We start from the raw sequence: 25,125 nt of genomic DNA, 5'->3' as shown, positions 1-25,125 counted from the left end.
AAAAAACGGTTTAGTCCAAAAATCAATCCAAAGGTACAGTTTAGTCCAGTACGAGTCAACTAGGTACATATTAGTCCAAAAATATGGAAAGTACACTAATAACCCTCATTATTTATTATTTAGTCCAAATATTTTCAATTTAGTCCACACTGACTCATGATGATGTCAGCAATTTTGAATAATATAAAAAATAATTAAAAACAATTTATCTTTTGAACCGCTCGTCCAAAATCGACAAACTTTATATATTTGGAAAGCATTTTCCGAGAGCTACAAAAAGAGTACCCATATGACTATATAATTTTCATTTTTAAATTTTTTTAATTTACATTGGTTTGTACAATTATGTACACCGCTCCAAAGATCCCAAAAATCCAGAATCCATGATAGCCAAACTGCCACCCTAATCCGCACAGACTGAGAAAAATACCAACCACACCAAGCTCCAGTTGGATAACATCCAGATTTGCAGAGGTAAGTTTAGCAGATAACCTGCATCGAGGACAAAACTTTGAAAATAAGAAATTGCAGCTTGAAAAGAAAGTGATTATCCTTTCACTAACATCCACATAAGAAAACAAAACAAGAAAACGATCAAAATAAAAAGTTACTCAGTTTATGGTCAGAGACACAATCCTTGTTGGCATTACTACACAAGCTTAATATGGTTTTGAAACATCCCAGTACCGTGATTCATTGCACTTTACCAAAAAGGAGATTACTAACATGCACAACAGATCAATCATACTCACACCCAGACCTACTTTTTCATGAGAAGTATATTGGTGCATCAATATATTCATCCCTATGAAACATACCTAAAACCGATCCTTCATAGACACAAACAAACCTACTTTTTCATTGAAAATACACTGGTGCACCAATGTGTACACCCCTGCAAAACATGCATAAACATGTATAAAATCGATCATTCATATTCACACTCGAGCACACTTTTTCATGGGAATTATACAGGTGCACCAATGTGTACACCCCTGCAAAACATGCAGAAAAACGATCATTCATAACCACACACAAACCTACTTTTCATGGGAATCACAGAAGTGCACCAATACGTACACCGCTTCAAAACATGCATAAAGCTAATCATTCACAACCATACACAAACCTATTTTTTCATGGGATTTACTTCCCACAGGTGCACCAATATGTACACCGTTGTAAAACAAGGGAAACGTACTTTTTCATAATATTTACACAGGTGCACCAATATGTACATCCCTGTAAAACATGCACAACACAAATCATTCATATTAACAATCAAAAAGTGTACAACTATATACACATTAGTTATCTACATGTGTACAATTATATACACATTAAGAATCAATATGTTATTTCATTAAAAAAAGGTTGTACTTATCAAATTTAACTAAGAAAGCCTAAAGTACACAATCGTGTTATCAGTTAAGACCAATATTAAGATAGGACTCATCAAGGGAACCAAAGTATATAACTAGATCAAATACCTTGCACCGTGTTGCATCATCTTGGGCTGCAACCATAGCAACATAAGTTGGGAACTCATCGTTATCATCTTTGACCTTCACTACAACTGCAATTGGGATAAAGAAAAAGGTTGAGAACTTGAGATACTAACAACGGTATGATTTTTGTTATTTTTTCTAAATATAGGAAGTTTGATTCTCAACATTTATATCGACCCCAGAACTATTTTATAGGCAATGCTCTAATTTGCGGTTTATAATAAATACTAACCAATGTCTAGAAAATCTCAGAGGAGGAAAGTTTACTACTATTACAAAATGTAGGGGCGAACCTGATCCGTAACTTATATTAAGTCCGGATTTTTCGGTACTGGCTTCCCCTCCTGTCAGCACGGTGTACAATACAGAGAAGCTTTACTTCACATATTGCTGATTCCATACTCAGGTGAGTTACCCGAGCCAATCAAAAAATCTGGACAGTTGGAGCTTAAACTCAACATCAACAGTAGTTGAAACCATAAATGCTATAAGCATACCGAAAACTAAACAACATGCACAGTAAAAATAATCTGGAACTTTGGCAACATCATCAATCAAGACAAAGGAATACATTCATCCAAGTGAAATACCTTGGAAAGCTACATGGAGATGAAATGCAAATTCTGCATGTAATCATGTTGACAGTAATGCTTCGTCGACATTACATATATCAATATGTTTACCTAATTTCTTAGACTTCAAAATGAATAACATGTATACAACTATGTACAACTATGTACAACTAAATAATAAATATGTGTATAAATATGTGCAACAGAAAAATAAAATATTGCACATCAATAAATTGATCTAACGGAAAAAACATAAACAACTAATTACAGAATTATGCCCAGCTTCAAAAAGAATCAACACGGTTTACAATTAAAATGTAAACAAAAAACAACTAAACAAAAAGATATCACAATGGTGTATAACTATGTACACAACTACAATAGTGTACAAGTATGTACATATATTAACGTGTACATGTATGTACACATGTTGTCCACATAAGTACAACTTATCAACAATCAACTTATCAAAAATGTATTATATTATATGGTGTACAAGTATGTACATATTAACAATCAACATGTACACATGTTATCCACAGGTAGGTAGTTTCTATTTTGAGTAAAATAGGAAAGTGATAATGCTAAAGGTTCAGGAATCTGATTTGCTTTCGTGTAATTATGTACAACTTATCAACAAAAAAACAGAAAAAACCCAAAATGCCAAAAAAGATAGGAGATTGGAGATAATTAAAGTGAAACATAAAGATCTTTGGGTTTACAAACATAGATTTTGAGAATATAAATACATACTGGGTTTCATTAAATCATAGAACTCATGAAGATTCTTGCGCACATTGCATGTTTTTTTTTAACTGGTCTTGTACTAGTCAACATGCACGCCCATCCCAGCTAATCATACTCCCAAAAAACCTACTTAAGTTCTTAACCAACATAACATGTTCTTAGCTAAATGAGAACTGGTAAGAGATATTCATGCAAAAACTACAAGACAAAATATAAGCATTAAGCTGGAGTGAACAGCCTATCAACACCTAGGTTGAGTTTGTTATGATCCTTACATGAACTCCACTAACCAGTGAAGGGTCATGTATCAATATTGACTTTGTGACCATAGCAAGAGGCCAAGTATGATCCTAAGAAAGTATTGCGTTAGATGTTGTCATTAAACAGATCTTATAAAAAGTAAAATATCCAATCCAAGAACCAATATGTGCCATCATTAACAACCAACAGGTGTACAATTGTTTGCACGTTAACGATCAACAGGTGTACAACTATGTACACATTAAAATCAACATGTGTACAATTATGTATACATTAAGAATCAACATGCGTATAAAAACAGAGACCTAATGTAATGGCATGAGACGGTGTCCCCCTAACAATTTATTCACTGCAAGTTCTCCTAGTTTGTTGACACATAATTGAATTAATGTAATAATACTTATATGTGGAGCATAAAACAGAACAACGGTAATTTACAATTAAATAGTCGAGATTGAGATACAACATTCAACAGTGAGAAGAACCAAACCATAGAAATAAAAGATTTTTTCTAGTTGGAAAACCTACCTTCGAAGAAAACTCATGCGGTCTTGTTAAATGCCAGAACCAAAGGAAATCTGGTCTTGTAGAGTATGTTATAGGCAAAGCATATTACTCATGAATGAATTGGGCTTGATGAACGAGGTAATAATCGATCCTGAAGCAGACCAAGTGAATATCTCAATCTGACTAGGAGTATCTACAAGTACATAATCAAGCTGATCAACATGCTTCTGAATCACTAATACAACTTGCAGAGGAAGAAAAATCCATAACACTATAAAGAAGCCAAAAACACTGTACAATACAACAAAAATACCACAGTCAAGACCCCATCATATCCAACTTTCATCTTGACATTGTATAATACCTGTCCACATTAGTGCTTATCCTAATTTTTGGTTTGTATATATAAAATATAGTTTTGCAAGTGTACAACTATTTACACCTAAATAATCAACATGTGGACAACTATGTACACCTAAATAACATAACATGTGTGTACAACTATTTAGACATTAATGCTTTCCCTAGTTTCTTAGATTTCAAAATGAATAACATGTGTACAACTATGTACATCTAAATAAGAATAAGAGATAGAAAAGAAAAGAAAAACAAACAAACAAAAATAACTAGTACTGACAACCCTTTTCTATCCTGCTAGTGGATTAGCAATCTGTGTTTTTTATTTTTCATTAAATGATGAAACTACTTTTTTATTCTTAGCAGTTAAAGAAGTAACATTCAAAGTGGCAATGGGTGGTGGGCACATGTGATAAAATGGTTGAATTGTCAAATTTTAAATTTTTTGAGGAGCTTATTATTTCATTTCAAGAAAATCAAATAAAAAGCCTAAAGTAACCGATACAAATCAAGCAAATTATGCATTATTCATTAGGTGTTGTCTTTCACACTTTACATCTTACATACCTTACTCATATGTGATCCAATAACTTTCCATCTGGAAATCCTTGTCTCCAATAAGATCGCCAATACTATCTCAACAGCCTTCCGTGATAGGGTGTTTTTCACAAACTGCCAAACAAAACGGACACAAGAGTTTTTAAACTAGAAGGCAAAGAATAATAGAGAGGCATGGTTGATTGAAAAAATGTGTTCTCTTTCACACTTCACATCTTACATACCTTACTCATATGTGATCCAAGAACTTTCCATCTAGAAATCCTTGTCCCCAATAAGATCGCCAATACTATCTCAACAGCCTTCCGTGATAGGGTGTTTTTCACAAACTGCCAAACTAAACGGACACAAGAGTTTTTAAATTAGAAGGCAAAGAATAATAAAGAGGCAGGTCACAAGCTAAAGTTACAATTCTTACACTATCAAGGATTACTTAAAATGCCGATAATAAAAAGTCTAGTGTCAATGAAAGCAAAATATTTATGATAATTTGAATCATAGACGGTAGAAAAAAGTTAGTGCCATGAAAATTTGAGCCTTGATAATGAAATATAACATATTATTTTATTATCCATTTTGTTGAGCAAAGTATCAAACATGTCGTGGGTCTGACAACAACAACATTTCAATCACAGTTCACTTAAAAAATAAACAATTACCTATTGAGTACTAGTACTCCCACCTCCCTTACTAAACCAAAATGAAACCGCACAAGTAATACCAATAAAATCAACACCGTAACGTCGAAATCGCGATCTTCGGAAGCAATGACAGGTTCCCATAAATGTGAAGGATATTTATCATACACTCCAACTTCAGCTTTTTCAGGAAAAGCAACCAAGTTCTTCTCCATTGATAACAATCACTTCTTCTTCATTGATAACAATCACTTCAGATTTCTGCAAATTACAATTTGAAAATTGTACAGTTAGGAGATAAAAATTTAGAAAATCTATGAGAAGTTTCTGGAATGGATTCTAATGAAAACAAAATTTGTAAAAATGGTTTATTATTTTTCGGTTGATTATCTTGTGAAACCAACTACAAATGAATGGAACAATTTTCAGAACTCTTGATATCAATCAAAAATAATTGACCAAATAGATTCTCACACACGGAAGTTATAAAAATTGAGATTTAAGCGGATTTTAACATAGTAGATCCAAATAGAGATATGAGACTAAATTCACATATATTGGCAATTGAAAGATAAAATTAACAAATAATTGAAATTAGTTATGGAACTTATTACTTTTCTTAACAGATGCAATCAGATTTTCTTTGTAATTAAACTCACTTTTGAGATTTACATATTCAGCGAAATTAAACAACAAGGACAATCATAGATTTTCGTAAATGAAATGAAGAATACTTGATGTAAGGAAATATTAAGGGCTAAATGGAGTTGAATGAACTAAATATGATATTTCCATAGATATATGAAACCTAGAGAACGGAAAAAGAAGAAGAAATGAAGAAATCAACATCAAATGAGATCAAGATTTGATATGAATTACGAATCTTTTTCGAAGAACAACGACATTAAATCGCCTCTGGCTCTGTCTCTCTCAAGAAAAGAGAAATAAATTTAAGATTTGAAAATGGAATACCGAAATATCAAAAGGGTAATCAGGGTAATATGAAAAAACACGCATTTTCTAAATCGGCTGAAATTTGGACTAACTTGTACAAGTTTGGTTTAAATTGTACGCATAATTGTAAATTAGTACTAATGAGTACCAGGCTTCAGAGGCTAGGACTAGAGGGTCCAAAGCCCAATAACTTTGGGACTAATCAATTTCTACTTAATCAAGCGACTCTAGATGGGTTTTGATACTAAAATATGACAACCAAACTTGACATACCAACGCTTGGTGAGTTCAACCGAGATATGCTCTAGAATAAAATAAAAGTATCATAAAACATGTGATACTCATAGGTGTAGCATGATTGACATTATACTTGGGTTTCAAAAACTAATCCAAATTCTCCCTTCCAATAGGTCTCATTACCATATGAAAATCCGGGCCGCATATTCGATCATGCGGAATTGTTGGTGCATATGAGAAGAGATGACGGTCGATCGGCACTAACTCTTCTGTATATGTGGATTGCCTACGCGGTGCTAGCTGACGTTCATAAGTTTCGACATCTTGCGTACCATACACAATTTTATTTCCTTCATGTTCAATTATACCTGAGTACTTCCCAACTGACTGAAGACTCCACCACAACTTATACTCAAAATCTTGTACTTCCCCATAATGCAAGGAATTACGTGCAGTGTCGGTGTACAAGTTGTTGGTGGTGACGTCTACCATTGAATCATGAGGAATGCACGATATTACTGTGATTCCAAGAACTTTTTTAAGACATTGTTCCCCTAGGTATAAGGTGTTGTGCCCAAACGGATCATAAAAGACCCTCTGTGTTTCAGAGATTTGTTTTACATGTAGCACCTCATTATTATTTTTCCATTCACTTTCCTCCGACGACATCCATACTACTAGATTGAACGAGAAGTTGTCTATTTGGCTACGCACAACTGCTAGTGAATGGGAATCGGTATCATGTTGTACGCCTCTTACTCTTTGGGATTCATCGTACAACCTACGCGCCGTCCATGGATCTAGATCTACCTCATTCTCCGGTTTTAGATTGGGAAATAGACATCAGAAATGTGACCAGAACCAAGGATACAAAAAAATCATTAGATATTGTTAACGACTAACGACATTATACTTTCAAAAATAATAAACAAGTAAAGAAAGTAAATTTAGAATTAGGTATGATATCTTACCATTAATATATACGAAAAGAACTACATCTCATCCGTGGCACTAGGAACTCTCTTACTCAAACCCCATAAAAAACGACCATAAATCTTTGAACCCCCATCATAAGAACAAAGCACATTCAAATCCCTCGATATCGGTAGCCATTTACTCTCAACAACATTGTTCTTGTATGGGAAAAGCACATTCCCAAAAAACCACACCAAAAACCACCTTGTCATTTGTTGATGAAATTCAATATCGTTGTCTTGGACGACTCTATGGTCAAGAAACATTTTAATCAAACGAGTCTTGATCCCTTGGGTTCTACTCACAAGTTCTTTTCTCAACCCGACTTTGTCTTCGGGTCTAACTTTTCTAAATCCTATTACTCTTGATTCTTTTCCTTCCCTCATCAATGTCGCGCCAACATATGGGAGCAAACAATATATGGTTGTGGATGCAATTTCATGCAATTCTTCAGCATTGATTTTCTGCAGTAATATGGGTTCTCTTTGGACAATAGGAATTCCAGTAAGTTTTGTGAAGTCTAATGGGGTAAACTCTATTTCAAAACTAGGTAAGTGAAATGTATTGGTGGTATGCCACCAACTTTCGAACATACCACTAATTAGGCACAAGCCTTGTAGTTTTGGAAAATGTATTTTGAAAATAGATCCAAACCCACAGTTATCCACCTATTGTCTAGCGTGTGAAATTTTCAAATTGCGCCATACAATTGATCAAAATTGCTTATACTACCTCGATGTCTCCTTGGTTTAATCCTAGCTTCTCCCGTGGAGCGTTTTATTGTATGGTCACTACGGTCTCTTGATGATACCGAAATTGTATTTTCCATGACACGTTGTAAATTTTCGGAATACATCTAATTCTACAACATATATACATAAAATTACATTCCAACACATTGGTTAATCAACATTGAAAAAACAACATATTGGTTTGATCAATTTTAATCACAAAATTATTACAAAACAATGCTTCAAGGTTTTTTAACAACATATTGCCTCAAGCAACAATCAATCCTAATCACATTACCCATCACAATACAATGACTCAAGGTTTCTTAAACAACATCTATTTCATACAACATATTGGTTCAATCAACAATCAATCCTAATCACATTATCCATCACAATACAATGTTTCAAGGTTTCTTAGATACATCTATGTCATACAACATACCTAAGAAGACATCAAAAGCAACCTAAAATATCAACAATTTCATCAAAATCAAAATTAAATTAACTTTAAACCCTAAAATTAGAACCACTCACCTTTGATGATTTTGTGGATGAAATTCGAAATTGAAAAATGAAATTGGTTCACCATGGAGTAATGATCAAACCTTTTGAATTTCAACCAACGAATCGCAAGAAACCACCATGAAAATCAAAAAGGGGATGAAAGTATTTGAGAGTGTTTTAAGAGAGGAAAAAAAGAGTGAAGAAAGGGAAATATATGTTTCGTGCGTTTACTGGATACTTATGCCCCCTGAAACGGATACTCAGTTTTCGTTTTGGTCAAGTCAACGAGTTGACTCAAGCGCAAACGCAGTATCTGTTTGACACTGTTTACATGGAAACTGAGTTTCCGAGCAGTGTGGAGAAGGGATAAAAGCATAACATAGTGAGGTTTCCTTGTGACCCATATCCCTTCTCTACAAATAGGAGATAGGGAAGGGAAATGAGGTGCCATAGTGCTTGGCCTAAATCTAGCGCTTTTCAATTGGTAAATTACAACATTCTCCATGGGCATCTAGACATCTCAACTTGTGTAATTTCATTCATTAAACGCTTTATTTTAGATAGATTATCCAGTATTAGTTTGCTTTAGCGTGTTGGTCTAGTTAAGTTAGAGTTTGTAAACGCTTTTGTCCTGTAATTTTTTTTTAATATTTCCTTTATGTAAGTTTGTTATTTCAAGTTCTCAACTCAAGACTCGAGTCAAAAAAGTCATTACGGATCAAGCAAGAAAACAAGGAGATAGAAAGGTAATGTTCGAGCGTCACACCTCAGCAACTGGATTCAAATTCATGACTAGCACTTCAGATCAATTGCATCGAAAACCACCACCAACATTGTTCCTCTGGACACTGTTATGTCCATCAAAAGTACAACTTTTCTTTTGAAAAGCATCCGTCGAAGGCCTACGGATCCTCGACACCATATTTACCTTACCATTTCCAACAACTACCCTAGTGCAACTCCAATCCGGAAACTGCTTTTCACTATGTGCTCCTCTATGCTGAAGATTTCTTGTATTCTGATTAACTGTAATTGATAACTATCTGGGTATCTCAGAACCTAATGTAATGACTCTTTAGAGCAGTTTCTATGGTCATTTTGATCCCATTATGGACTCCACAAATATGAAAAACTGATGAACAGTTTGTTGAGTGAGACAGTAGATCAACCGGGCAATTAAAGAAGAGCCGCACGGGCCTACAAAATCCGCACTGACCAAGAACATCCGCGGCGTTTCTCATAGAATCGCCCATTTCAAATTCCTTTTCCCAAATATTATTTTACTAATCTTTATCTTACTTTATCCTATTTTATCTCACCTAAATCCAATACTTTAAATTTAACTTTACAATATCAAAGATTTTATATTAAAAAGAAATCGTAATGGGATTCTAAAAAATCAAATTTGTTGATTTTGTTCTGATTTACCATAGTGCAAAACCGTGTTTGTTCATCCACGTGGCTGAATAAAAAATCATTTTTTATTGATTGTCGTAGGAATTGCGCTTAGTAGATCAATAAATATCATGCTTCCAAAACAAAAGAAACCACAAACCTGCTGGAAGAATGAGTTGCAATGTGTATCAAAAAAATATCAAAAAATCAAAGCTTCAACAAAAATGGTGGCCCCAACAATAGTACTCATCAAAGCCACGTGGCACATTGTAACAACTGGAGCTGCCGTTTTTAAAATGATGATTTAAACTCACATGAACACGCGGTCACGCACCTATAGAAGCAAAAGATACACATGGAGAGCCCAGCAGAGTGCGAACCAACGGCTAATTCAGAGAAATACCATCTTCTGTTTCGTTTCACCACCTTTGTTACTATCGCCAACTATATACCTTCTTATCTCTTCCTCACTTTCCAAATGCGACAAAGTAAACCACTTGTCACGTAACAAAACCACTTCGTTTCAGGCAGATCTCACACGCGCCACTCCCTTTCCAAACGTGTCAACCGTTTCTATTTTATATAATCCCTCCTCTATCACCACCTTCAGTCACATCATTTCTGTTCCACTCTCTCTAGGAGAACAAGAATCAAACCCTAATTTCTTTACAACTTTTCAAGCATTTATCAGCAATGGCTGATCGTCCGCAGCATATGCAGCCACACGGCCCACAATTTCCACACTTCGGCCAGCAACACGGTCAACAACTCGGACACCAGCAACAGCCACGATCTTACCAAGTAGTGAAGGCAGCAACAGCAGTGTCAGCAGGAGGATCATTCCTGATATTATCAGGATTGACATTAGCTGGAACTGTCATTGGATTGACAGTGGCAACACCAGTTTTGGTAATATTTAGTCCAGTGATAGTACCAGCAGCAATAACCATTTTCATGATATTAGCTGGTTTTGTAACATCTGGTGGTTTTGGAGTTGCTGCTGCTTGGGTTGCTTCTTGGATGTATAGGTATGTTACTGGTAAACATCCACCTGGTGCTGATCAGTTGGACTCTGCTAGACAGAAGTTAGCCAGTAAGGCTAGAGATATGAAAGAATTTGGTCAACAGCAAATTGGTAGTGCTGTTGGCGGTGCTGAGCAACGCGGTGGGGATCGACCTAGTCATCAGGATCGACCTTGAACTGTTATGATAAGTAGTGGATCTTAATTAAGAAAAAGAATAAAGTACATGCGTGCATATTAATGATTTTTTGAGTGCTTACCATCACTATCTTGCTGACCTTCAAGATTTGCGATGGTGGACTTGATGATTATTGATGTATGCATGGGTGGTAAGTGATGCTGATGATGATTCGGAGGCTGGAGCTGCATGCAGTGGAGTCTTTCTTAGATTTCTAGGGGTTTTTAATTATGTGTCTGTAACTGTTACAGCTGTGTTGTTGTGTTTTATGTGTAGCGTCTGTCAGTGTCTTTGTTTTGGTGTCTGTTTTGAGTGTTTGTTTGTTCAGCGTCTTCTTAAGAGTAAATGTTGTGGTTATGTTCGCTTTGTTATACATTACTTCTATTTTTTGTATTGGAAAGTTACTGGATACAGACACCGCGCGCGAGTGAGTGCTAGGCCTTGCTAGATAGCTCTAGCTGAACAGGCCTAGGGAAGCCATTGATCAGAAAGCATATTGGATTATCAAGGAAACAGAACACAAAAATGATAGAAAATCCAAGTAGGAATTAAACAAAATTTCTATTTGCCTGCACTAATTATACAGAAGTTTGAACTACCAGGTTTTAACTCAATATAGGTGGAATCATCTTAAAGAACTAACGTATAGTGTATACCCATCTTAAAGAACTACCGACGGTGGCCGCCTGAACATAATGCAGAGCCAAACCACAATGGGCGTGCCTCACCCAAAGTCGACCCACTAAAGATTGCAGAGACATCTTCTAAATCACCTCCGTTGAAAACAACACACATCTAAATCACTACTCCGTTTTAAAATGGGGAGGAAGCAGAAAGGCATCAACGCATCTCCATGAAGCATAGGCATCAACTTAAATCAGAGTTAGTACAAAGGCATTAGCTTCTTTGTTAAAAACTAGGCAGCCAAACAGACTACAAGGGATTCGCCGTCCAGTAACAGAAAGATGAAATTTTTTATGGTTTACTTAACAAAATCAAAAGTAGAAAAGTAGCAGATCCTAGAAACCTAGATTGTAACAGAAGTAGCAGATCCTCACTCGGCTTTCCTTGATAGGGCAATTAACCAAGTAGCATATCCTCTCTCTGCTTTCCTTGATACGCCAATGACGTTGAAGTTTAGTTTTGTCACTTGGCTTTCCTTGATAGGGCAATGACGTTGAAGTTTATTGAATTTGGGTTATGCTCAATCATTGCTTTGATGACTTTTGCAGCATCCTGCATAACAAGAATAGAGCATAGTAAGACCACAGACCTAAGTTACAGCTATTATAAAATGGAAAGATCGAACACATACTTTCCCTACTGAGCATTCCATCATTTGAATTCCAGTTTAAAGGGATACAAAATTTTCACAAAGATTGCAAGACTCATGACTGATGTACACAGAAAAGAAAATATAGACCAGAACACTGGGTAAGTAACGACCTGAAGCAAGGTGCCAGGTGAAGTAGCACCATGAGATATTGGCTGCGATTTTCGTCCATCAAGCTCGTACAGTTCTCCTACAGAGAGACATTTTGTAATTTTGCAGTGTTTAATTCCTCTGAAACACTGACCCAGTGGGAGGGCTATATCTTAATAAATTGAACACAGAACAAAAAGGAAGTTGCACAAAAATAAGTCCATACCATCTACACAGGCAAAGCATATGAAGTGCAGGTCCAATTGTGTGTTAATGTTAGGAGCCTGTTGAAACAAACACTTTCATTGTAAGAACGCTAAGAATATGGTGACTAAATAAAGTATAATTGTGGTCAAGGAAACCCAAAAGTGTTCTAGCATTAAATTTAATGCCAACAGCCTAAAATTTAAGAAGGTTCGAGCTCAACTCCTTTTGATGGGCGCAGCTCAAAATATATTGAATTCAACCATCATTTTGAGACACTTATATCCTCTAATAAAAAACACCATAACTTGTAGAAATAACAATTTTCCTACAGCTTCATTTGTCCCTGATGCTTCTGTTACCTAAATACCTCCTGCACGGGCATCTAAACACAAACTATCTTAATTCTAATTCACATAATCATATCCATAAAAAAATGTAGAAATAGGACTTACCTCCGTATCACCAGCAGTGGCCGCTATTGAATGTGCAACCTCCATCTCAGTGTCTTCCTCAAGAAACTCAGCACGCTACATACCACAAAAATGTATAGAATAATTTAGTGGTAATAAGTTGAATAATTGAAGATCATCCAGGTCTTTACTAATGTAACTGAGGGAGTTTCAAGTAAAGAAAGAACCTCCAACGGATTCATTTTTGCTGTTGATTTATAAAATCTGTCCAAGTAAGATCCCTCAGCTGTAAATAAGATGAGCCCACAACAGTTACTCTGACATTAGAAATCTCCTGAGCTACTAATGAAATTCCTTGTTTTTTCTTTACAAATGGAATATCTGTTTGAATTTTCTCAGGTAAATGAAGGATTAAATGAGATAGACCTTATGAGATATATAGCTCATCAGAATACATGTTCTACCTGACTAAGTAACAAATATAAATAATCAGTAGTTTTTCCTTTTTGATGTTTTAACATGTGTCGACGGCCCGAAGCCCTTGCACCGATACAAATGTACATGACAGCATGAACTTGCTAAGAAAAATGTTGGCTCTGCAATTCCAGCATTGCACATGATTTATTGTTCTAGTATGTACCTTCCTCATACTGTATAACACATCACAACGAAAATTTGAAGTACAAAACTATAGATGGAAAATGAAGGCACATAGTTGGCTAGTAACCAGGGGAAAAATATGTTTCTGTGTACAGGACCTAAAGTTGCCTTTAGATTGTTGCTTTAACGTGTCCAAAACCATCAGATGTAACCATATCGTCGATAAATTATTACAAGAAATAATACTTACTGAGCTTGATTTCTGACGTTAGATTCCCTACTGCATGAAGAAGCCCAATCGTTCCACAAGCATTTCCAACAGTTTGCCTAAGAAAATAAACATTACCACTTGTTTCCTACAAGACACGGATCAAATGGGACTATTAATACCTATTTAAATGCAAAAATAAAAGATAAATTTTTCGAATTTATAAACCCCAATCACATAGACATGCTTCCAGAATCAAATATAAATATAACAATAATACAATACTAACAAATTTCATCTGGTTTCTGCCAGTTGCTTGGGCTTATCAGAAACAAGGTTCAACAGGCAACAAGGACTCCGCCAAGAAACGGGGGAGTCCAAAATCCAAGTGTATTAAAACCTCAAAACAACTTCACATCTATACAAAATATGTTAATTGCACATCATTCAACCTAGAGTACTTCCAATGTCATGAAGACTATTTTCAACTATATGGAAGGACTACAGTTTGAAAAATGGAAACCAAGGCCTAATAGAGATTATCCAACATCTGAAAATTGACCTACACATGCAAGTAACCGACTTTGTCATAAGTGGGAAGATGCTAAAATCAAATTAAAGTACTTACCTTCTTCGAACTCTCTTTCTCCAACTTTCTTTCTGCTTCGGTCTGAAACAAGTAACACCTCATTCAATGCTTCATACACGTGTTGAACATAAGAAAAAGATTGTTGGCTAAGGTGAAAATGAAGTGTCACCGTGACAGTGGTGACCATAGAAATCCAAAGAAACAACATATATGATCTTAACAAACTCAGTAGGAGAAGGAAGGAGACTGACCTCAGCGGTGAGAGGATAAAGACACAAAACAGCAAGTACAGGCTTTGGAACCATTTCCAAGAGTTCTTCATCTAAACCATACACGTCATAGCACTCTGCTTCATCTATTGGAAGTCCAAGGCCCCAGAGGAACTGCAGAGTGAAAAACAAACAACATGAATAAAAGAAAGAAAAGAAAGAAAACTAACCAAGGCAAGAGAGACAACCAAAAAACCACAAAAAACTACCTTTTACAAATACAGGAGCTATTGCCTATTAACAACAGCAGCCCAATTCCTAAGGAGGTCCTGAAAAGCTATGCTTCTAAAGTTGTCTAAACTCATGTTGGAGATATATTCTAATGCTGTAAAACTAACCCTACAGTTTCTTTTGTTCCAGAGAGTCCAATAGATGAAAAGGGTAACAGTGACCTAATGACCTTCGCTCTGTCAGGCAGGTCCTGTATTTGTGAACCAGTGTAAATGCACCCAGTCTCGACTAAAATCATTCACAAAACCATGCCCACTCTGCACGAGTAAGGGCAGCACGAAAACATCCACCACATTTGAAACTTCTTTACTTTCAATTAATTATTCCAGAAAGAAAGTCGTAGAAAGTCGGCAACAAATTTGCAAGTGTTCAAAGAGCTCCGGAATCCTCTAACTCCCAGAATTGAAGGAAAACATTACGCCCCTCTTTACCATTTGAATGAAATCCACTAACACAGATATAAACATTCCGCATCCTGCTTAAGCAAGCATTCTACCAGAAACTAGTTTTGAATCCAATTCAAAACATTTTCTTACATACTGAACTCAAAAGTTTATTGCCTAAACCGTTGAAACAAAAACACACAAACATGAACAGATTCAGTCAGAGACTTCACGCAACATGGGTCAAACCACTTTACACAATCCGCAAATTCAATAAACAATATTTTGATATTCTTATTTAAGGAATAAACTAGTAAACTACGACTAAGTGAAAGTCTAAACGTCCAAGTAAGGTTCCAATATAAACCCTAATACAACCAAATAATCACAGGAAAATATCATAAATGTATACGAAAAGAAGTAACATCAGCATTAAAAATCGGTGAAATACCTGGTTCATTATATCAGGATTAGCTTCAAGAGGAAGCCACTTTTTGGAATTAGGTCTTTCATCAAGTGCTGTTGTTGGAGTGACAGTCGATTCCATGGATTTATTTTTGTTCGGGATTTTTCAGTTGCTCTCTAAACTCTCTCTGGTTTTAGACCTTAGGGATTTCTTTCTCACTCTTCAGAAGAAAAAAAAGTGGACGACGTGACCGACGTGATCAAAAGAAGCTTCTAAACCAGGCTAAGTTGGGGCATCCCTCTTTTACTGTCAGTTCTTGGAGAACGACAGGATAATGAAGTACATGGGCATATTACCTTCCGTTCCGGTGAGTCTAGAGAGGATATGAGTCATATGACCTTGTCAACTTCAGGTTTCCGACGGCACAAGGATGCTAACTGGGCTACTTTATAGCCATTTGAGCGCGGCCGAGAAGGCGTTAACAGGCCTACTTGGACGTGAACTTCCTTTGTTAGGCTATTTGGACTCTTGGACAGCTATTTCTAGTCCAGTCATAGGGGTGTGCAACGGACGGATGGTTGCGGATTAGGAGTCACTCGTAACCAAACCGTCAAAGTTGCGGATTTGGAAAATAAAACTGTGTCCGGCCCAATCACCCGCGGATTTCATATCCGCGGATCAGCGAATGATACGGGCCGGATACGGAGTAACCACGGATTTAGTCAGGAAAAAAAAAGTAAAATAAACAAAAAGAAGTTTCCTGAGTTTTGATAGTTGATTGACTGACTAGAGAACCTACTAAATTGCTTAATGATGTGCAACAGAAATTGGGAGGATGTGTAAGTTCTAGACACTAGTTTGATATGACACTGAGGATGTTTAAGCTCTGTTTACGTGGTCTGTGTGCATCTTACTTTTAGAATCTGTAAACTAAGTTGGAATGCGATTATGTTGAGGCTGAAAGAAATTACTACAACCTGCACATCTCTACATTGTTAGAAAAAGAGCTATGGTATAATTAGTTTTAACTCGGCCATTATTCGTTACTTTGTTTCTGTTGCTGTTAGTAAAAAGAAAAAGAAAAAAAGATTTGCTTTCTTAATTTGGGCTTGCATCAGATGCCTCGTGAGCTTGGGATTGCCTTAAAGAATCCTCGTACCTTCACTCCAGATAAGATTCATTTACATATAAAACTTAAACTTTCAATATTATCCTCAGTAATTTTATTAAATTTTCTTATTATCCTACGATGCGGGTGAATCCGCGGATTACAAGACCAACCGCAACCAAACCGCAAAATCTTGCGAATTTGAGAAATCACCCGTGTCCGTCCCATAGATGATTGCGGATAGGTTTTCACCCGCACTTTTGTGGACGATTGCGGATGAAATCCGCAGTTCCGTATTTTATGCACACCCCTAAGTCCAGAGGTTGGGGTGAGTACCAGGTGGAACCCGTGGATTTGGTGTCACCCAAATCCAATCCATCAAAATGGCGGGTGCTAGATTTGTATTCATGTCCACGTCCATCACTCGCGGGTTTGACACCCACAGATCGACGGGTGTGCGGATTGGATGTGGGTAAATTCATGGATTGTTTTCTTTGTAAAATTATAAAATAGGTTAGAAAATAAAATATTAACACCTATTCGTATAAATGAAAAATGGACTAGAAAATAAAACATTAACATTATATAAAATGGAGTTGATTTCTTTAAAGAGAAATCGATCTTAATTCTTCAAGTTGGAACGATATTGTGTTGGTTGCTACTTACAAATTGTCGCAAGAGAAACAATTAGGTTATAAAATAAAACATTGACATTTATATATAAAATATAAAAACATTCTTATACATTTGCTATATTTTCTCATTTACCCCTAACCTAGCGGGTGTGGATGTCCAATGGATTATTAGACTCGCATCCGGTCCCAACCCAATATTTATTGGGTTTTCATAAATGCATCCATGTTCAACCCACCATTAAACGGGTTGGGTGTCCACCCGTCAAATTGCGTGTGTGTTGGGTTGAATTGACGGGTTAGGGTTCATATGCTCACCCATATCCAGAGATGAGCAAAACACCCAAACCCAGGGGTGAGCATGGGCCGGTGTGCGCCATTTTCCACCTCATCCTAATCCAATCCAATTCATTACGGATTTCAAAATTGGCATCCACAACCAACCATCATCTGATGGATGCACGGATTGACGAAATGGATGTGGATAATCAATGGATTTGTTTTATAACTAAAATTTATAATAGAGAAATAAAGGAAACAAAAATGACTTTATCAATCCACACCTGTAAAAACAAGAATGCCTAGGTTATTTCAGAACGGAGAATTAACCAATATATACTTAAACACCACAACACCATGTTACTGTTCTGTCACAAGCATAAAATATCATCCTAATAGGATCGCCTGTGAAAGTTTCTCATGACAAAACTGGATAAAATTAAGATAGTTAAAACATGTTAATATGCTAAGACGTAAATATATCTGAAAGCTACTTCATGTGTCTTCTCAAAAATTCGAATTTATAATCTAACGACTACAGATGTCCAACGGATTTTCATGGTTCCACCCGGCCCAATCCGTAATCCTTTGGATATCAAAAATTTTATCCGCATCCAACCAATTACCAAATATTTCAGGCACCCACCCGCAAAGATACGGTTGGTCCGGGTCGAATCCACAAATTCCGTGTCAAATGCTCACCCCTACAAAAATCGGCGGTTTCACCCGACCCTATCTGCAATTTAACAGGTGCACACCCGATCAACTTGTATACTAGACACAGGTGGATTTCTGAAATCTGCAGTTTTCATGGGTTGAAAGCGGGTGAAACATCACACTTCCTTTGACACCCAACCCTAAGGATAATACAGTATTATACATAACTGTAAAGGTTATTATGGAAAGTTGGTAGATAAGATATATAGTTATTTAATGATTAGGCTTAATCTTTTCTTAGATTTCAACTTTCTTAGTACTCGATGCCTTATGAACAAACATCTTCACATCTTCTGTATTATTTCTCAATACATAAAGAAGATAAAGCTTTTCTCACAGATTGTTACTCTATGGTTTGGTCCCGTGGTTTTTTAAGAAGGTTTTTATCATTAGTTTCAGTTGTGTTACACTTATAGAACGTATGAATTTCTATTTTGGCATTTGCTTTGGAAAAACTCAGGTGCAAGGAACATCGTGTGTGCAAACATTATATTCTCATAAAATCAGTAAATCCACCTGCATCCGAGAATAGAGCATTTCTCGGTCGAACTTACAAGTGTTGTTATCTCAAGCTTGTTGTCAAATTTAGTTGTCAAAACTATATCTTGATATCTAGTCTACAAATAGTTAGGTCTCGGTCTAGGATAGAGATAGTTGAGAAACGAACCACTCCTTATTTGCGTTCTATCCTTTGAAGGCGAAGATAAACCGAAGCTTTTGAAGAACTTCATCAAAAAAAGGTAAGTGAAGACTGAACCACCTATTTCTCAGGTTATCTTCACTTTTTCATCCTTGAGACGTTTGTCGCATAACTAATTAGACTAGCTTGCATAGACATGAATTTCGAGTCAAGAACTAATTATTTAGTTTACGAATTTCTCAAAATATAATGACTAAGCTTAATGAATATTTTTTTATACTTGATCAATCATGATTCAAGTTTATCATTCAAAAATATCCTGGAACAGTGATATGTGTCATTGATGTTATTCAGGAATATTTCGAATTGATTTAGAGAAAAATATAGAACTACTATATTCGAAATACAAGACAGTGTTATCAGTATTACAAACAGAGAGAATTGTTATAAGTCTGAAGTCGTATTACATGTACTCGCACACGTAGCGAATTATCTATATATCGACTCACAGATTTGTGTGATACGCATATTCGTATGCACATAATGGGAAAATCTGTTTGTTTCATGGTCCAGATAGGTATGCATATTCGTATGCAAACCATTTTGGAACCGTGGTAAGGGAACCGGGTTTAAGTATCCAAACCGGCATGCGAACCAATACAGTTCTATGTTTCTGAACCAGTTTAGTACCCAAACCAGTACGCAAACTGAAAAAGTTATGTGAACTCCGGAAGTGGTAAAGTCTTAAGGTTTCCAAACCGGTTCACAAACTGAAAAAGTTCTGTCAACTTCGAAACTCAGTTTTGCACCTAAGTTTGCAAACCGATACGTGAACTGAAAAAATTATGTCAACTCCGGAACTCAGTTTTTTTCATAAGTTTGCAAACCGGTCCACGTACCATGACTCAGCCGATTCACGAACGACTCATGCATTTATACTTTGTGCATTTACCAACTATATACGTCGATTATGATTCAATTGCGATTAAATTATTTATATGAGATAATTTGCATCTGATTAATTCTCTAAAAACACTATACTTATTTGGTCACATGATTGTAACTCAAGATCAGTGTCTTTGTGTTCACGAAAATGAGTGTTAAGCTTTTAAGTTCAAACCGGCGAGTTTCGGCTAACCATGTTGGATATAGTCTTTATACACGGTTCGCTTACGGTTTACCTAACCAGAGTGTATATCTTGTTTATGTGAATGAGGTTCAAAGTTTTTATCTAATGGTGAATATTGTTTGCTTAGTCTAAAGCTATCTTAGCTTAAACCTAAAACAACCTATGCTTTGAATGTCTATATAAGGGGAACTCTTGGCAACTGGGATTTTTGAATCCCGACACTACCTTTTGGTGTGTCCTAGTTGTTTCTAGAGTCGTACTCTCCAGAAACCCTTTTAGGGTTTAGTGACTATCAAATACTTCATTGGGACTCGTGAAGCCAGGTCCACTTTTCTTTTATCTTGATAACTTGAGTATTTTGATCTTGTTCGATCGTTGATTTATTACTTGAACAAGATAGATAGAAATCACAAAGTTCTTCCCGTCTCGACTTTGTGATTCCGTAAGTTTTATACTTATGAGGTGAATAATAATCTAGGCTGCACTTAGGGTTGCATAAGTCCGGATTTTGAGAATAGCTAGACTTCTGTCAAATTGCTATCGATTTCCATTACCTTGATCCTACGTTTGATTTGATCATCCGTTTTGATCGTAATCAGGAAATCAATTATATAGGCTCAATTTGTAGGAGGCAGATTTGGTTTAAAGTCTTCAATTGAGTTGAAGCAACTCTCAGTTGGTGTAACATCATGTAAATGAATCAATTGCGCGGAATCCTGCTAGGATTCAAGAGGCATAAGGAGCGCGATTGTACCTGAATCGGTTTGAGACTGAGTTCGGGCTCAACTACATTCCAGACCAAATTTAATTGGTAGTAGGCTAGTGTATGTAGCGGCTTAATACGGTTTGGAGTTCAATCTGGACTAGGTCCCAGGGTTTTTCTGTATTTGCGGTTTCATCGTTAACAAAAAATTTGGTGTCTGTGTTATTTCTTTTTCCGCATTATATTGTTTATCTTTATAATTGAAATATCACAGGTTGTGCATTGATCAATCATAGTAGATACGTCCGACCTAGTTTTTTGGATAAGACTTGATTGATCCTTGGACATTGGTCTTTGGTACCGTCCAAGAACTCTCTTTGTAATTAGGTTCACAGATTCAATTCTGTAAACGTTCTAATAACAAGAGAGATAGAGATATAACTCTATACACTTTCCTTGATTGAGTTTTAACTCTCGGAGTTGTGTTGAGTTTGTCCATACAAATTGCCTGCGAAAAAGTTGGTGGTGTATTTTGGTACCCCTAGTGTTTTCAATTGGTATCAGAGAAGGCAAACACATTAATACCTAATAAGTATGTGTTTGAAGCAGTCTGACTATATGGACAGGAGTGCAATCTCTATAAATGTACCGCTAGCGTTTGATGGATTAAATTATTTATGGTAGAAAATCGCTATGAGTTCCTTTTTACAAGCCCGTGACTTTGAGACATGAAAACTTATAGTTATTGGATATGGAGCACCAACAGTTGTTAGAGACGGAAATACTATTACGAAGTCATTAGGAGAATATACTGAATCCGAGATAAGTGTTGTAAAGCATAATTATGACGGGTTGAATGCTATTATCCACGCCATAAGCCCAGATCTTCAGCACCATATGACCTCATGCACTAAGTTTAAACATGTTTGGGATGTCTTAGAAACAGTATTTGAAGGAAATACCTCGGAGAAATATGCTAGGCTTCAAAACCTAACTTCTGACTGGGAAAATATTTGTATGTCTGATGAAGATTCGTTTAAAAAATTTAATCAAAAGGTGTCTAGTATTGTTAATGCTTGTTTTGTATTAGGGAGACTATCTTCCAAAAGGACATTGCGATGAAAATTCTCCGATCTTTGCCATCAAGATACGAGTCTAAGAAACATTCCATCGTGAAAGGAAATAACCTTGATACACTTTCCAGAAACAGTCTCGTTGGGAAGTTAAAGATCTTTGATCACGAGCATAGTGTGGCCAAAGATAGCACGACTGCACTTAAGGCCACAACCAACACAAGTATGACTTCTTCGAAGGAAAACTTGTCTTGGGTTGACGAATGTGGTATTGATCATGATGAGGAGCCCTTATATTTGGTCACACAGCAAGTCGAAAAAATCCTAAGAAAGTACAGACAAACTGGGAAGAGAAATTCGTGAACCAAGTTTCAAGATGATTCAATTATTCAAGAAGAAACTTTTCTTCAAGGAAATAATGCTCCCATTGTGTCTCTTGACCATGCTGATGAGCTTACTTTTGAACATCAGACATAAAATCCTTCTCCCTGTGCAGAAATATATGTAGATTCTGATTAACTTCTGATTCTGAATCAAAAAATGAGAATAAAAGTGAAGAAATTCTTCGAGAAAACCCATGTTTGAAGAAAACTGTGGAAAAACTCGAATCATCTCTTAAGGTGAAAAATCTTGAGTTAGACAAACTTAATGAGAAATTCACCGAAAAGAAGATGAGATTGATACCCTCAAGTGTGATCTACAAAGGCTCTCAGGTAGTTCGGACAAGATCTCAGATATGTTGTTTGGGAAAAAGTCCTTTGGTAACACTAATGGTATTGGGTTCTCCGGAAAGACCTCCATCACTAACAATTGTTTCATTCCTACCGGTTCGCTTAAAGAGAAAACAGTTGTTTACGATCAACAGGATTAAACTTCAAAATGACATGCAAAAAATGAGTCAAACCGAGGAGACAAAGGAGTAAAAGAACCAGAAAAGGTAACATTCCTGATTGCACAAATTTCCTTGGAAATTCACCTAGTTACACAAGCGGTGATTACTTAACTGTGGTAATGAATGCAACCTCAACATTTTAGCTTAAGAAAATGAGGTTGTGTTAGAGCATTGCTCGGTTGAACCCACCAAGCGTTGCTATGTCAAGTTTGGTTGTCATATTTTAGTGAACCAAAACTCATTTAAGAGTCGCTTGATTATTTACTAGAGTCAACTTCGATTAGGTTAGCTAAAAAGTTATTAGGATATGAGAATTACAAGTATTACTCGAAGACTAGAAGAATGCGAAGAAGTAAAGAGCTACATCGACGACATCATCCTTCCTCTTGAGGTTAGTAATATTTTGACTTTAACTGTTTCATTCCTAACGTATCTTTCAAGTCGTGCTATATTGAAAACATAACTGCGAAGCTGTGAATGATTATACTCTAGTTAGACGTAGTATTAAGGAATTATAATACGAAGTATAATGCTTATCTTTTAAACTTCGTATATAAGACATCGACATAATCATATGAATGTTATTGTGATTATGTACGGGTATGGGTGAAGATTTCGTCATAGGAAACAATGTTTCGTATTCTTTTAAAGGAAGTACAATTCATAAACTTGTTTTGTGAATCGAAAGGGAAATCGCTAGGCTTATTGGTATTGTTTTCATTGCAAATCTTTGGATTACCAATATGTGTGTTTAGTATAACCGCTCATAACTTATTTATGCATCTTGGTAAAACTATTCACAATGCCTGACTTATGTATCAATATGACTTTTATTAGTGAAACCAATCTTAAGTAATCACCTGAGATAGTATGATCGATATTTGTAATTGGTGTGACCAATCCTAGTCATTGGTAACCGATCCTAGTACTTGGTGGGACTAATCACAAGATGTGTAATCGATCCTTGTAGTAGGTTAACAAGTTTTAGTAATTGGTGTAACCGATCATATAACTTGTGCAACCGATCACAAGTAATATCATGAGATACTGGTAACCGATCCTGGTACTTAGTTAGCCATTTTATGGAAACTAGTGTAACCCATCCTAGTAGCCACTTGGAGGTAGAACCGAACTTTGTGTTTGGTAGAACCTGTTAGAGTACTGCTCGGTCGAACTCGCATGCGTTGCTATTTCAAACATGTTTGTCAATGTTAGTGATCAAAACTAGAAGTCTTGATTTCTAGTCTACTATAGCTAAGTCTCGAACTAGGATAGAAAGTGTAGTTGAGATCAAGAACTCCGTGGCGATCATCATACAAGACGAAGAACTACTCAAGGAACTGGTGGAACTTCATCGACTAAAAGGTATGTGGAGACTTGAACTTATCTATCACTCAAAAGTCTATCTACTATATCTCCTATCTTGAGACAAAAGTCGTTTTGCTATATAGACTTTGATTATACACATTTGCTATTTCGAGACGAGTTTATCTCGCCTATCTATTTCTCAAAATATGTGTTGGTAAACTTTCGCTTTGGCCAAGTTCATCTTTACCTAGTGACGAAAGTCATATTATGTTTCAATCACTTGAAAATGGCTTTGACGAAAAATGGTTTGTGAATAACAACTGTATAACGTCCTCTAAGAATGTTTCAATGATTGAAATGAGAGTTTAGAATATATAACCAATGTTGTAAATAAGCATTGTGTGGTAACACATATATGTATAAGTCCTTACTCCTTGAACCAAAGTATGCGTACTTTGTTGATCAAGAAAACCGGAAAACCATCCCACGAACTGTCGGAGGTTATCGACCCGAGAAAATCTGCTGGAGTTTGTAAACTCTTCCGGGAACTTAAGTCCGCGAAATAAGTCCGCGTACTTGAGTTGGTTATCTCTAAAGACGATTATTCGTGAACTTAAACTTATATAAACTAAGGAATGCAAGTTTGCAAACCGTGGCTATAAAGTTCATAAATCGATTCGAGTGAATCAAATCGTTGTTGCTTCGATTGTGTCTTGTATACTTCTATATGATCTAATCAATTGAACAACTCTCTAACTAGTTCATCTGAGT

The 25,125-nt window shown here is 36.1% G+C and overlaps 2 protein-coding genes and 1 long non-coding RNA gene across 3 annotated transcripts; 1 reads left to right on the top strand and 2 right to left on the bottom strand.

The window, feature by feature from the left end:
- Positions 1 to 397: 397 nt before the first annotated feature.
- On the bottom strand, positions 398 to 6,056 carry LOC113303437. The gene is made up of 6 exons (XR_003337485.1): positions 5,170 to 6,056; positions 4,735 to 4,847; positions 4,520 to 4,624; positions 1,802 to 1,941; positions 1,491 to 1,576; positions 398 to 492 (listed from the first exon to the last, which is right to left on the bottom strand). It is a non-coding gene; the product is annotated as an uncharacterized LOC113303437 (long non-coding RNA).
- A 4,518-nt stretch (positions 6,057 to 10,574) lies between these two features.
- LOC113306995 (oleosin 1-like) lies at positions 10,575 to 11,514 on the top strand. Its single transcript, XM_026555934.1, has one exon. It carries the CDS (start codon positions 10,641 to 10,643, stop codon positions 11,145 to 11,147), a length of 507 nt encoding a protein of 168 aa, XP_026411719.1. The 5' UTR covers positions 10,575 to 10,640; the 3' UTR covers positions 11,148 to 11,514.
- Positions 11,515 to 11,983: 469 nt separating this feature from the next.
- Positions 11,984 to 16,209, bottom strand: LOC113302540 (ubiquitin carboxyl-terminal hydrolase 3-like). Its single transcript, XM_026551463.1, has 9 exons — positions 15,919 to 16,209; positions 14,836 to 14,967; positions 14,624 to 14,665; positions 14,038 to 14,143; positions 13,415 to 13,473; positions 13,230 to 13,304; positions 12,797 to 12,854; positions 12,594 to 12,670; positions 11,984 to 12,383 (listed from the first exon to the last, which is right to left on the bottom strand). The coding sequence occupies exons 1-9, from the start codon at positions 16,012 to 16,014 to the stop codon at positions 12,294 to 12,296; spliced, it is 735 nt and encodes a 244-aa protein (XP_026407248.1). The 5' UTR covers positions 16,015 to 16,209; the 3' UTR covers positions 11,984 to 12,293.
- Between the last annotated feature and the right edge of the window lie 8,916 nt (positions 16,210 to 25,125).

This window comes from Papaver somniferum, chromosome 8 (assembly GCF_003573695.1).
Source record: "Papaver somniferum cultivar HN1 chromosome 8, ASM357369v1, whole genome shotgun sequence".
NCBI classification, from domain to species: domain Eukaryota; kingdom Viridiplantae; phylum Streptophyta; class Magnoliopsida; order Ranunculales; family Papaveraceae; genus Papaver; species Papaver somniferum.
The sequence above is the reverse complement of the archived record's forward strand: the minus strand, read 5'-3'. Positions and strand labels throughout refer to the sequence as shown.

Excerpts from the sequence above, each read along its gene's own strand:
- LOC113302540 (XM_026551463.1), bottom strand. The coding sequence starts at position 16,014 with ATGGAATCGACTGTCACTCCAACAACAGCACTTGATGAAAGACCTAAT. Across the intron at positions 13,305-13,414 it reads CAAAAATGAATCCGTTGGAG|CGTGCTGAGTTTCTTGAGGA; the intron begins GTTCTTTCTTTA and ends TGTGGTATGTAG. Across the intron at positions 12,671-12,796 it reads ATGCTTTGCCTGTGTAGATG|GAGAACTGTACGAGCTTGAT; the intron begins GTATGGACTTAT and ends GTCTCTCTGTAG.
- LOC113306995 (XM_026555934.1), top strand. The coding sequence starts at position 10,641 with ATGGCTGATCGTCCGCAGCATATGCAGCCACACGGCCCACAATTTCCA.